This window comes from Cherax quadricarinatus, chromosome 92 (genome assembly GCF_038502225.1).
Source record: "Cherax quadricarinatus isolate ZL_2023a chromosome 92, ASM3850222v1, whole genome shotgun sequence".
In the NCBI taxonomy this organism is placed as follows: Eukaryota; Metazoa; Arthropoda; class Malacostraca; order Decapoda; family Parastacidae; genus Cherax; species Cherax quadricarinatus.
Genome location: NC_091383.1, coordinates 11969745 through 11984992, shown reverse-complemented (window position 1 = coordinate 11984992; position 15248 = coordinate 11969745). Strand labels below are relative to the sequence as shown.

The 15248-nt window shown below is 39.2% G+C and overlaps 1 protein-coding gene across 1 annotated transcript in view; it reads right to left on the bottom strand.

Moving 5' to 3' along the window:
- Nucleotides 1–15248, bottom strand: part of PolrMT (mitochondrial RNA polymerase) — a 301092-nt gene that overhangs the window by 115499 nt on the left and 170345 nt on the right. The window contains exons 13-14 of the mRNA XM_070104506.1: nt 6677–6877; nt 3088–3249 (exon numbers count right to left, since the gene is read on the bottom strand). Coding sequence (XP_069960607.1) covers nt 3088–3249; nt 6677–6877 — 363 coding nt within the window. The remainder of the gene's footprint in view (nt 1–3087; nt 3250–6676; nt 6878–15248) is intronic.

Genomic DNA, 15248 nt, shown 5'->3' with positions numbered 1-15248 from the left:
AAAATAAATGTAGAATAAAATGATAATAGTGAGTGAAAGTATAGGAAATGAAGGAGAAGGGATCAAAGTAGAAGAAAGAAGAATGGAAGTGAATGTGTTTTGGTACTTATGAATGCAAGTATCAGCAAGTAGACCTATAAAAGATGAAGTACTTACAGAATGAAAGAAAAAAAGCTGTAGGTTATTAAGAAATGTTTGGAAGGAAGTCTATGGACAGGCACTTATATACAAGACTGAAGTATGGTGTTTGCCAGTTAATGTTGCAGAAGTCAGAAAGTCTGAGACAGATAAGTGTCATGTTGTACATCCATCTCATATTTTGTATATACTACTACACCTGCATATCTCCAGGAATTTTCAAGATACTACACGAGTACCATATGTATTACACATGTAGCATGATAGGCAGAGCAGTTACATAAGACAGTCATCATGCCAAAATTTACATGATTGCATGTGTCATAATAATGAAAACTGTTTTTAGGACGTGTGTGTTTGTGTAGATCTTTGCTGATGTGTTTATTTGAGACATTTATAGCTGTGAAGTTTTGTGTACTTCAACCAGGCTTTCTTGTACGTGCATCTCCCACCACAGCCTTTCATGGCATTGCAACCATATTTACCTAGCTCACTGCATGTTTCTAATCCATAGGGAGCCAGGTTCACATGAGACAAGTTGTGCTGGCCTTGTCCTGAGTCCAGCCTCGGCCCTCAGGAAATGAAGCTTCTTGTAGGGTTACATCAGTGGTCCAGATCCCAGCTTGGTGCCCAGCTCACTGCAAGTACTCAAACAATGCATTCTGCATAGGTAGGATATTTTTTGTTGATTTTTTCTTAGGGCATCTGTTTCTTTCCAGTGTCCTGGTTGCTGGTCTTGTCACTAAGGACAACTGTGTAGTGTTCAAGGAGTTTGAAGATGATACTGACCATGTTTAACTAACAATGAGGACTGATGACAATGTGACTTGAGGGTAGAACTTGCACACTTCCCATGCTGATTATGTGCAGATATGTGAAATTGTTACCAGTACCAAAGCCATCTGTATGATTACAACTAGACACACATCAGCAGAAGATAGAGCTTTTCAACCATGAGCACAACAATGGTATTCACTGTCTGAATTGGGCAAGCTGACAAGCCACACATTAATCCATCTTCCAGATGAATCACTGAGACTACATTGAGGCATGCTCTGTCCCCCTTCTCAGGAAGTCACTGTCTAGCCAGGTGATGACACCTTCTGTTAGGTAGGAAATCCATGCTTGCCATTTTGCTGGAAAGGAATCTGAAGGGTTCCTAATTGTTTGACTTGATGTGGTCAGCTTACTTCTGCCCCTCTTCTCTCTTGTTTGATGTCTTAATACTGCTAGTAGTATATCACATACCATGCCTACTCTGGTAATGCTCTCCAGTTGCTTCATGACACTTGGAAAACCTCCTTTGATGTATTCTGAGTTTTTCTACTCCCAGAGCCTGGCCATGGACCAGGCTTGTCTAGTGCTCTCCTGGTCAACCAGGATGTTCCTGCTAGTGGTTTGCTGCCCACCATATTGAGTGACACTGGAATCAATAATGCAGATCTACACAAGAGAAAGTGAAAGGGTTAAGGTGGTTACAAATGCTTAGCAAAAGTAGCAGAACAACCACACTCTGCAGGATCTTTATGCTAAATGAAGTTGGAGGATCTGGTGGCATAGTATGGGTATGGGTATGCATCTCCAGCCTCTTTACCAACAGTATTTTTTTTCCTGTTAGATACGGAAGGAGGATGTGGGTGATTTTCATGCTTAAAAAATGTGCCTGTCAGCCTGTGTGTGCTGTATCACAATATACAATTTGGAGATGTCCCCATCTGTCTTGTAACCAGCTAAGCATGTTTGGTCTGAATTTTGGGTGCTGGAGAACTGAACAGTTACACAGAGCTTTCTTTTATTGTCTCATGAACAAAGAAAGTGCAATCTACCAGCAATGACATGCAGTTTCTACTGTGCAGACTGTACTGACCACAAAAACATCCACAACACTGCACTCTCAAACTCGTTCAGAAGCAGAGCTTGCTCAAGACCAGTCATCATTCATTTTTTGAAGGCAGATGTAACTTGGGAGTCCCACAGGATCTCCTGAACTCTTGAGCATACCATCATTTTGCTCAAGGGCCTGGTCTGTTGGTATTCTTGAAAACTAACTCAAGTTTTTGAGATGACCCGGTGTCCATTCTCCATGAATTTTTTCCAGACGTCACATATGTACACAGGGATCCATCTGGCAGAGTTCTAGTGATCCAGGGAAAATATGAAGGGGGCCAGGGCTGCTAGTGACTCCAGAGAAGGCAAAATCATTGTTCTTAGTGAGGACTAAGATGAAACCTGGAATTCCTATGCTGTGAATGGTATCCTAGTGAGGGCAGGCAGGACAGACTACAATATTCACTTGGGCACACTGTCATCATTCTGCATGCTGAACCACAATAATTCCAACTTGCATTCAATTTCCAGGGTCACACAAGTAACATGCATTTCCTCCTGATTTCTTTTTTAACAAAAAAGCACAAATAGTTTTTGGTCATTAGAATGCCCCAGAATAACCTGAGTCACTGGTCTTCTGATAAAATTCACGTACAGTACTGCCCATAAATAACTTTTTTTTTTTTCCCTTCATCCAGTCTGTCCCATGTTCTAAACAACATGGTCCTCAACCGAGTGGCTACTAGTGATCTTTGTGATCGTGTGTACTTTTATAGTGTAAACATAGTACTGTACTTAAGAAGACATTCAGGAAAACTAGCCATGCTTAAAGTTTCAAGGATGAAAAGTATTATGCCTTCATTTTTTAAGCCAGATGGAGATACTGCACCATATTAATTTTGAGAGAAAGTTAAGCAGTAAGTAATGGTGATAATTTTATCATCTTACCTTGGACGCTAGCAATAAAAAAAAAAAAAAAAAAAAAAATAGAAAATGTTTATTAAATTACTAAACTGTCAGTCTGTTAGGAAGCGAGGCATAACTGCATATAAATCTTCTGCAAAACGGTCTCTACTGCTACATAACATTCACCTGTCTCAGTACTGGATGGAATGCTCTTACCTTTAGCCATTTTAAGCCATTAGGTCCAAGCTTCTCTCCTCTGGCAAACTGTAGGATTGAACGGAATACATCTGAACTCAAATGGTTGAGATATGGAGGGCAGGGGTACACACGACCTCGGAAGTCCATGTTGTGAGGGAACCAAAAAACACGATCACGAAGCTGTTAGGAGTGAATATCATTTGCATTATTTAGTGTGAATATTTATAAAAAAAACACTAGCAACAGAACTGCATTCTCATGATTACAAAATCAGAAGACATTACTCTAATTTGTCACAGACATGCAATGTTATGCTGCCCCTCAGCTTGATACTTCACTTAACTCGTGGAGGAAATTGTCAAGTCTTACTTTTACATTTCTGACTCGACCTCACTGATAAAATACAGTATAAAAAACATAAGTACAGGATGGCCATCACTAATTACATCACAGATTACAGAGTGGTTAGGTTAGAATACACTTAACCCAATGGTGATATTTATGCATTGGTGATTTCACCCACTTTATGCCCTATTTTTGGCCCTCTCCATTGTTCCAGTCTACCAAAGCTCATAGCTATTTCACTAGTATTCCTTCTATTCTGTCAATTGAGCACATGCAACAGCCCATTCACCTATTTAAACTACCTAATAAAGTGGTCAGAAATCAGTAATGTGGCCAATTTCACACAAATTTCAAAAGATGCCAATTTCAAAATAGGATCCAGAATAAAAATGCAGACATTACTAGCACTAAAATAACATTTTCTCTGTTCATTAGTCACATCACCAGAACCCTCTTATATTATGCTTGCTTTCCATTTTGAATTTTTATTGACACAAGAAAATAGAAGAATTACTCTTAAGCAGACTACTGCAATTTTTTTAATAATTGTATAAACAATGTCCACCCATTCATGACTGCATGTCAGACTGGCCAGTTGAACATATTGAACGGTGACGTTTGTTTACTCTTGAACATCAGCAAAAATTAAACATTTCTGCTACTTTGAGGTCAATTTCAAGGCACTTTCCAGCATGAAACCAATCAAAATTATATCTATTTCTGTAATACATCTTCCATTCTATCAAATAAGACCAAAAAAATGAGAATACAACCATACAATAATACACTGCAAAATCAGGTTTACACCATAAACATGGTTGCAGTTTTTTTCTCATTATGCACTACGTGCTGGATTTTTTTTATATAGAGCACACTTACCACACAAAGCTATTCTCTGATATATAGACCCAAATTTACCAGTCACAGCTTATCTGAGTGAGCTGAGCTCATGGCGACTGACAGTGGCTTCAAAGCCACCTTATCTTTTATGGACAATGTATGGTGCATGTGCTTTACACAACGAGAAGCATTTCTTTTATTCATTGGAACTATGGCTAGGGCTAAAAGTGAACAGGTTATAATAATAAATGGAGAAAAGGAAATTGGAATGATTTATGCAACAAGTAGCACCACCAAAAAGTAGTGGCAGGTTGGTGTGGCGACCATGGAAATTTGAAGGAATGCTAGCCAAAATTAGTGCCAGATTACTGATGGAACCAGATTACTGATTACTGAATTAGTGATGGCCAACTTGTACAAGTACGCAATATTTTTCAGTTTTCTTTTCATAGCTGCATTCAGTTTTTGATGGTCCACAATCCTGTAAAAATTTTTATTAAAAGAAAAACACTCCCCATACTAAATGGTTATAACTATGACAATAATTTTTAAAGGGGTTCACCAGAAAGCCAGCAGAATGCCTCAGTCAGATGGCCAAAAGCTCCAATGGTGTGTCATCATCTACGACTCGCATCAGGAGACATTTGTTCTCTTTCCTGATGAACCTTACCTAACCTAACTGCCCATAACAGTGTTATCATGACTTCCATCCATACACAGTTTAACCCTTTCAGGGTCCGTCCAGTAGATCTACGGCTTTACGTTCAGGGTCAAAACCGTAGATCTAGGCCATGAGCTCAGCTTACTCTGATAAACTGTGAGTGGTAAATTTGGGCCTAGATATGAGAGAATACATCTATGTGGTATGTGTGCACCACATAAAACAAATCCTGCAGCACGCTGTGTATAATGAGAGAAAAAAACTGAGACTGTGATTTGCGATTAAAACAGCGACTTTGCAGAGTTTTTTCGTAGTTGTATTTGCGATTTCTTGGTCTCATTTGATAGAATGGAAAACATATTACAGAAATAGAGATGATTTTGATTGGTTTTAGCACTGGAAATGGCTTGAAACTGAGCTCAAAGTAGCGGAAATGTTAAAATTTTGCCGATGTTCAAGAGTAAACAAACGACCTCACACGTCTAATACACACCAGCCGGTGGGCCTAATATACATTCACAAATGTGGTGATGATATTTATACAATTATTACAATATTGCATAACAGTAAATCTTCTATTTTTTGGTGTGAATAAAAATTCATTATGTGAATAGAAAATTAAAATGGAATTTATTTGTAAAGCCTGAAAACGTATCTAATGAACAGAAGAAATGTTAGTTTAGTGCCAGGAATACCTACATTGTTTATTCTGGACCTTATTTTGAAATTGGAATATTTTGAACTTTGTGTTAAACTGGCCAAATTACCAATTTCCGATCACTTTATTTTGTAGTTGAAATAGTTGACTTGGCAATTTCTTGTGCTCAATCGATAGAATAGAAGTAATACTAGTGAAACAGCTAAGAATTTGGTCGACTGGAATAATGTAATTGGCCTAAAATGGGAGTCAAAGTTGGCAAAATCACTGATTTGTAAATATCACTGACACATCAAAATTCGCAAGAGCATATTTTCGTCAATTGTCCATCAAATTTCGTACTTTTTGTTTTATTACCTTCACAAAAAGATTCTCTACCATTCATAAGAAAAAATAAAAAAAATTTTTTTTTAAATTCTTGAACACTGGAGCACCACTTCAGATTTTGGCCTTGGACCCTGAAAGGGTTAAGTCAAACATTAAAATGTAAATAGTGAAAGTCAAGATAAAACTAGTAGTGATTAGTGTCACATCAATGACAAAACAGATGCACAATAATGCTTCATGTGCTAAGGCAGACAACACAAAATACTATGATATTCCTCAATGCAAGTATTTACACAATTCTACTTCTGACTGCTAACAATGATTGAATTTTGAAGACAACTGTATTCCATTTTACTGCATTACTTTCATTAAGCAGTTTTGAATTTTTCCATAATTTTTTCCTACTTTTTTATTCGTGATCATGCAGCCCATACTCCAAATTTCTTATTGTTCATAAGAAAATGCACACTTAGAATAATGCTCTTAGCACTGCCAGAAATAAGGCACCTATTTTATTTACTTACACTACTGTTAATTAAGTAACTATACACAAATCTAGGTTATTGTATACTAACCTAACCTAATCAAGAATAACAAATATTAAAATTTCCAGCACATCTCAAGAGTACAGAAATGCACAAAGTGTCACTTAAGGAAATACTGGTTTATTTAATTTGGAAACAGGTTGTAACATGCATGCTCTTTTTCCCACCATATGTAGTCAATTGATCAAAATGTGTTTACAGTAATAACAGCAACTGAAACAGAATACCTACATGATTTGCAAGAGAAAGTTTGTATAATGCATCACACCAGAGTGAGTACATTTCATTCTTTTTCTTATCGTACTCCAAACATTGTCGATATGTCTTGTGAGCCTCAGAACTCTTCATACCAGGATGGATTTTCCCAGGCTCTGGGCACTGAGAGGGCGGCTGTGGAATGTTCAACTTTTCACAGCCTTTGTCATTGAACAGCTAGTAATGATAAAAAAAAAAGTATTTTAATAAAGATGTGGATTTAACCTACCTATATTTAGTTTTTTAGCTTTACACATGAGAAAAAACAAATGATAAGCACCATAAAAGGGGCACATATATACAGTAGGGCCCCACTTATATGACAGGTTAAGTTCCAGGCAACAGCCCGAAAGCAGAACGCCATTTTTTCTACTTATAAATGCATATAAATGCTAGATAACATTTAGAGTGAGAATTACGATGGAAATGAAGAAAGAGATCATTGAAAAATACAAAAGTGGAGTGCGTATGTCCAAGTTGGAAAGGCTATACGTACAGCGGACCCCCGGTATTCGATATTAATCCGTTCCTGAGAGCTCATCGAATACCGAAAATATAGAAAAGCGAACCAATTTTCCTCATAAGAAATAATGGAAATCAAATTTATCCGTGCAAGACACCCAAAAGTATGAAAAAAATTTTTACTACATGAAATATTAAGTTTAATGCAATAGAATAATTACAATAACAACAATAACAATAGAATAATTGACACTTACCTTTAATGAAGATCTGGTGATGGTTGATGGGATGGGAAGAGGGGAGAGGTGTTAGTGTTTAGAAGGGGACTCCCCTTCCATTAGGACTTGAGGTAGCAAGTCCTTTTCCAGGGTTACTTCACTTCTTTTAATGCCACTAGAACCAGCTTCAGAGTCACTGGACTTCTGTCGCACAACATATCTGTCCATAGAGGCCTGTACCTCCCGTTCCTTTATGACTTTCCTAAAGTGTTTCACAACATTGTCAGTGTAATAGTCACCAGCACGGCTTGCAATAGCTGTGTTAGGGAGATTGTCATCAAAAAAGGTTTGCACTTTAAGCCACATTCCACACATTTCCTTAATCTGTGAAGTAGGCAATTTCTTCAATTTCTCTATCCCCTCCTCCGAAGCAGTTTCCGCAGGTGTGGCCTCTTGCTGTTGAAGATGATCTAGCAGCTCATCAGTGGTTAGTTCTTCACTGTCCTCCTCCAACTCTTCCACATCCTCCCCACTAACCTCCAACCCCAAGGACTTCCCCAATGCCACAATAGATTCCTCAGCTGGCATAGGATTCTCAGGGTTAGCCTCAAATCCTTCAAAATCCCTTTTGTCTACACATTCTGGCCACAGTTTTTTCCAAGCAGAGTTCAAGGTCCTCTTAGTCACTCCCTCCCAAGCCATACCTATCAGGTTTATACAATTGAGGATATTAAGGTGATCCTTCCAAAACTCTTTTAGAGTCAGTTGAGTTTCTGTGGTCACTACAAAGCACTTTTGAAACATAGCTTTTGTGTACAGTTTCTTGAAGTTGGAAATGACCTGCTGGTCCATGGGCTGCAGGAGAGGAGTGGTATTAGAAGGCAAAAACTTGACCTTAATGAAGCTCATGTCCCCAGAAAGTCGCTCTGCCAAGTCTGAAGGATGACCAGGGGCATTGTCTAATACCAGGAGGCACTTAAGGTCCAATTTATTTTCAATTAGGTAATTTTTCACAGTGGGGGCAAATGCATGGTGTAACCAGTCATAGAAAAAGTCCCTAGTGACCCATGTCTTACTGTTTGCCCTCCACAGCACACACAAATTAGCCTTGAGGACATTGTTTTTCCTGAACACTCTGGGAGTTGCAGAGTGATATACCAATAAAGGCTTCACTTTGCAATCACCAATAGCACTGGCACACATCAACATTGTTAGCCTGTCTTTCATAGGCTTATGTCCTGGGAGTGCCTTTTCCTCCTGAGCAATGTAGGTCCTGCTTGGTATTTTCTTCCAAAACAGGCCTGTTTCATCACAATTAAACACTTGTTCAGGTTTCAAGTCTTCACTGTTTATGTAATCCTTGAATTCCTTCACATATTTTTCAGCTGCTTTTTGGTCCAAACTGGCAGCCTCACCATGCCTAATCACACTATGCATGCCACTGCGATTCTTAAATCTTTCAAACCAACCTTTGCTGGCCTTAAATTCACTCACATCAGCACTAGTTGCAGGCAATTTCTTTACTAAATCGTCATGCAACTGCCTAGCCTTTTCACAAATGATCGCTTGAGAGATGCTATCTCTTACTATCTGCTTTTCATTCATCCACACCAATAACAGTCTCTCAACATTTTCTAACACTTGCAGTCGCTGTTTTGTAAGCACAGTTGCACCTTTTGCAAGAACAGCTTCCTTGATTGCCGTTTTCCTGGTCACTATAGTAGAGATGGTTGATTGGGGTTTACTATACAACCTGACCAGCTCCAACACACGCACTCCACTTTCGTACTTTGCAATTATCTCTTTCTTCATTTCAATAGTCAATAGCACCTTTTTTCTCGAAGGGTTGGCACTAGAAGCTTTCTTGGGGCCCATGGTGACTTATTTTGCAGAAACAAGCACCAAAAACAGTGATAATGTGGAATGTACCGAATGTATCCTTAGATGCGCGCACACTGGCTGGCTTGTAAACACTGGCACACACGGGGCAGTTCAGGCCATACGTGGACACATACGAATCGTATCGAATACCGGGTTTTCGATCGGATACCGAGGCAAAATTTTTGCGATATAATGCATTGAATATCGGATTTATTGAATACCGATGCCATCGAATACCAGGGGTCCACTGTACAACAAATCCCATTCAACCATCAGTACTATCTTGGACCTGCAAGAGCTTCAGGTGCAACAGCAATATATCACATCTCAGGAATGTTTTTCAGAGCAGGAGGAAGAGAGACGGAGGAAGATGACTTTGTCAAGGATTAGGGAAATGTGTACAATGCTTACAAAGGTGCAAGCATTTATCAATGAATTTTATCCTGTCACAGCTGCTGCAAGCCGTTTTGGCAACATGTACAATGACACTTTTGTGTCCCATTTTAGGGAAATCCTAAGGGCATGTGAGAAACAGAGCTGGGCTGGACAGATTTTTGGTGTGACATGGGTCCAGTGACTCTCAAGCTGGTCCTAGTGGCATTAAAAAACCAAGAAGGGAGGTAACCCCACCAAAGGACTTAGTACTCGAAGTCTTTCTGGAAAGGGATTCCCCTTCCAAACAATAGAACACCTGCATCATCTGCCCTCCTACCGTCTCATCACTCATCAACAACTCCACAATAAAGGTAAGTTGCATTTAATTATTGTTTGTTTTGCATATCCCATTCATTTTTGTGTAGGGAAATGTATATTTCATGTAAAAAAAATTATTTTGTTTAATACTTTTGGGTGTCTGGAATGGATTAATTCTATTTCCATTATTTCTTATGGGGAAAATTAATTCGACTAACGGTAAATTCGACTAACGGCAAATTCGACTAACGGCTAGCTCTCTGGAACGAATTAATGCCGTTGGTCGAGGGTCCACTGTATTAAGTTAGCAATAGAACTAGGTATTAAAAAACAATAAAAGGTAAAATACACACTCAGTATTTATCTGAAAATACTATTTGTAATCTAAATATATAGCACTTTTGCGTGCTTCAAACATTTGCGAATGCCCAGCCGCTAAATCATATTTAAAATGTCATTACATATATCAGGAATTGTGGCAGCGGCAGAGTTTGTTCGGTGACAGGACAAGATAATCCTTCAATATGACACCAATATCAACTCTACGGCTTATTTATCTCTCACAATTGATCCAATATGACATAATAAACAATATTAATAACAGTAATAGCAATATTAATAACAGTAATAGCCACTCGTTACTAATATTAATAACAATATTAATAATGAGTGAAATTGTGGTGTTGTTGTTGTTGGGTGTATAAGGGCCACTGAGAGCATAAGCCGTACATAGTGGTGGTGAAGGCCAGCAGAGGCGGCGGTGTTCTCAGTAGCCCTACATACCTCCAACAACATTGGAGGAGTTAGGTTCGTGCTGTCCTTTTTCTATTGATTAATCGCTTAACTTACTTGCTACACTGTTAATGCTACACTTTATCACTGGCTGGTGCTATAGCCTTTATCAACTAGTGCTGCTTTAGTATCATACATATCACAGAATCACTGAAGAAGGCATATTCTCCCCTCTCTATTCCTCCTCCACTTTGTTACTCTGCTACAAGTTCTTTCTTGAATTCTATAGTCTTTCTCACCTTCTTTACCAAAGGGCTGGCACTAGTACAATATTTTACGATGTTTTCCTGTGTTTTATGATTGTTCATGGTTCAATAGGTTAAGGAAGCAGTACTGTTGGCTATGTAAATGCTATTATTATATTTCCCTACAATATATTTGTGCACCATAAATTCACGATTTTTCAACATTCGTGAGGTTCTTGATCCCCTAACCCTCACAAATGTTTACCTGGAGTTTACCTGGAGAGAGTTCCGAGGGTCAACGCCCCAGCGGCCCGGTCTGTGACCAGGCCGCAGAGGGAGGGAGGGAGAGAGTGGAAGGAGACCTGTAGAATTTATCTTAAAATTTATCTTAAAAAGTCAGGTGTGGTAGGTATGGTAGCCCTCCTGGCCACCCCACCCACATGTAATATACTACGATTTTTAACCCTTTGAGGGTTTCGGCCGTACTAGTACGGCTTACAACCCAGGGATTTTGATGTACTAGTATGCCTAAATTCTAGTGCCCTTAAATCTAGTGGGAGAAAGCTGGTAGGCCTACATATGAAAGAATGGGTCTATATGGTCAGTGTGCACAGTATAAAAAAAATCCTGCAGCACACAGTGCATAATGAGAAAAAAAAACTTTGACCGTTTTTTTTGGAATAAAACAGTGACTTTGCACTGTATTTTCGTATGGTATTTATTGTTGTATTCTAGTTTTCGTGGTCTCATTTTATAGAATGGAAGACATATTACAGAAATTGCGATGATTTTGACTGGTTTTACAATGAAAAGTACCTTGAAATTGAGCTCAAAGTAGCAGAAATGTTCGATTTTTACCAAAGTTCAAAAGTAAACAAATCATGCCAAGCGTCCAATACATGTCAACTGGTGAGTCTAATATTCTTTCAGAAGTGCACCAATATTATTTATACCATTTTTTACACTAATGCAGTAGTCTGCATAACAGTAAATCTTCTATTTTTTGTGAGAATAAAAATTCAAAGTGGAAAGCAAAAGAATGTAAGAGGGGCCTTGAGACGTGACTAATGAACAGAGGAAATGTCATTTTAGTGCCAGGAATGTCTTTCTTGTTTATTCTGGACCCTATTCAGAAACTGGCATTTTTTGAAATTTCTGTGAAATTGGTAAAATTGCTAAATTCTGACCACTGTACTGGATAGTTGAAATTGATAAATGGGTGGTTTCTTGCACTCATTCGATAGAAAAAATGGAGCTCTAGTGAAATATTCATGTTTTTTGTCGACTAGTACAGTGGAATTGGCCGAAAAAAGGGCTCAAAGTGGGCAAGATCGCCGATGCGTAAACATCGCCGAGACCGCTAACTTCGCGAGAGCATAATTCCGTAAGTTTTCCATCAAATTTCAAACTTTTGGTGTCATTATGATCGGGAAAAGATTCTCTATCTTTTCATAAGAGAAAATTTTTTTTTTTTTTTTAAATTTGGCCGACCCTGAGAACGAGTCTCGGAGAGGGCCTGTCGACCCTCAAAGGGTTAAAGCACCCTAAAGTGAAAAAATGCATACACCTACCATCCGACTTACGACCTGCTCGACATACAACATACAACTTATGACCTGTTTTGTATGCCAAATTTCAGGGAAATAAACAACTGTTTGTGTTGTACAAAGTGTTTATCCTAAACCTCACAGTATAAAATACAGTACTAACAGCATAAAAAGTAAAGTAAAACATGAAATACCAAAATAAAACAATTAAATAGACATTACAAATATGTGATGCTGATATTCGGTAGTAAGGTTCGACTTTCATCCATTTTGACTTATGACTGGTTGGTTGGAACCAAACTTGGTCGTAAGTTGGATGGTACCTGTATACAGTACACTCATTACTTACCTTAAAATATTTGTAGTTTTAATGGTCTTAATGTAGGGTGAGAGGTTAAAAGTATTTATCTGTAGAAAGTCAGGTGTGGGAGGTATGGTAACCTGCCTGGCCACCCCACCCACACGTAATATACAATAGACCGTTATATTACACAGTACAGTGGACCCCCGCATACCGTTGGCATTACATAACGTTAAATCCGCATACCGATACATTTTATCACTAAGATTTTGCCTCGCATACCGCTAAAAAACCCGCTCAACGCTGTTCGTCCGAGACGCGTCTAATGTGCGGACTGAGCCAGCCTCACATGTTCCGCCGGTGGCATTGTTTACCAGCCAGCCTCCGCGGTAACATCCAAGCATACAATCGGAACATTTCGTATTATTACTGTGTTTTTGGTGATTTTATCTGCAAAATAAGTGACCATGGGCCCCAAGAAAGCTTCTAGTGCCAACCCTACAGCAATAAGGGTGAGAATTACTATAGAGATGAAGAAAGAGATCATTGCTAAGTATGAAAGTGGAGTGCGTGTCTCCGAGCTGGCCAGGTTGTAGTATAATAAACCCCAATCGACCATCACTACTATTGTGGGCAACAAAACGGCAATCAAGGAAGCTGTTCTTGCCAAAGGTTCAACTGTGTTTTCGAAACAGAGATCGCAAGTGAGGGAAGATGTTGAGAGACTCTTATTGGTATGGATAAATGAAAAACAGATAGCAGGAGATAGCATCTCTCAAGTGATCATAAGTGAAAAGGCTAGGAAGTTGCATGAGGATTTAATTAAAAAAATGCCTGCAACTAGTGATGATTTGAGTGAATTTATGGCCAGCAAAGGTTGGTTTGAGAGATTTAAGAAGCGTAGTGGCATACATAGTGTGCTAAGGCATGGTGAGGCTGCCAGTTCGGACCACAAAGCAGCTGAAAAATATGTGCAGGAATTCAAGGAGTACATAGACAGTGAAGGACTGAAACCTGAACAAGTGTTTAATTGTGATGAAACAGGCCTGTTTTGGAAGAAAATGCCAAGCAGGACCTACATTACTCAGGAGGAAAAGGCACTCCCAGGACATAAGCCTATGAAAGACAGGCTTACTCTGTTGATGTGTTCCAATGCTAGTGGTGATTGCAAAGTGAAGCCTTTATTAGTGTATCACTCAGAAACTCCCAGAGCGTTCAGGCAAAAGAATATCCTCAAGGCTAATTTGTGTGTGCTGTGGAGGGCAAACAGTAAGGCATGGGTCACTAGGGACTTTTTCTATGACTGGTTACACCATGCATTTGCCCCCAATGTGAAAGATTACCTAACTGAAAAGAAATTAGACCTTAAGTGCCTCCTGGTGTTAGACAATGCCCCTGGTCATCCTACAGATGTGGCAGAGCGACTTTATGGGGACATGAGCTTCATTAAGGTGAAGTTTTTGCCTCCTAATACCATTCCTCTCCTGCAGCCCATGGACCAGCAGGTTATTGCAAACTTCAAAAAACTGTACACAAAAGCTCTGTTTGAAAGGTGCTTTGTAGTGACCTCAGAAACTCAATTGACTCTAAGAGAGTTTTGGAGAGATCACTTTAATATCCTCAATTGTGTAAACCTTATAGGTAAGGCTTGGGAGGGAGTGACTAAGAGGACCTTGAACTCTGCTTGGAAGAAACTGTGGCCAGAATGTGTAGACCAAAGGGATTTTGAAGGGTTTGAGGCTAACCCTGGGAATCCTATGCCAGTTGAGGAATCCATTGTGGCATTGGGAAAGTCCTTGGGGTTGGAGGTTAGTGGGGAGGATGTGGAAGAGTTGGTGAAGGAGGACAATGAAGAACTAACCACTGATGAGCTGCTAGATCAACTTCAACAGCAAGAGGCCACACCTGAGGAAACTGGTTCGGAGGAGGGGAGAGAGAAATTGAAGAAGTTGTCTACTTCAAAGATTAAGGAAATGTGTGCAATGTGGCTTATAGTGCAAACCTTTTTTGATGACAATCACCCTAACACAGCTATTGCAAGCCGTGCTGGTGACTATTACACTGACACTGTTGTGAAACACTTTAGGAAAGTCATAAAGGAACGAGAGGTACAGGCCACTATGGAAAGATATGTTGTGCGACAGAAGTCCAGTGACTCTGAAGCTGGTCCTAGTGGCATTAAAAGAAGAAGGGAAGTAACCCCAAAAAAGGACTTGACACCTCAAGTCTTAATGGAAGGGGATTCCCCTTCTAAACACTAAGACTCTCTCCTCCTCCCATCCCATCAATCATCACCAGATCTTCAATAAAGGTAAGTGTCATGTAATTGTGCATGTCTTTCTCAGTTTGTGTGTATTAAAATTAATATTTCATGTGGTAAATTTTTTTTTTCATACTTTGGGGTGTCTTGCACGGATTAATTTGATTTCCATTATTTCTTATGGAGAAAATTCATTCGCATAACGATAA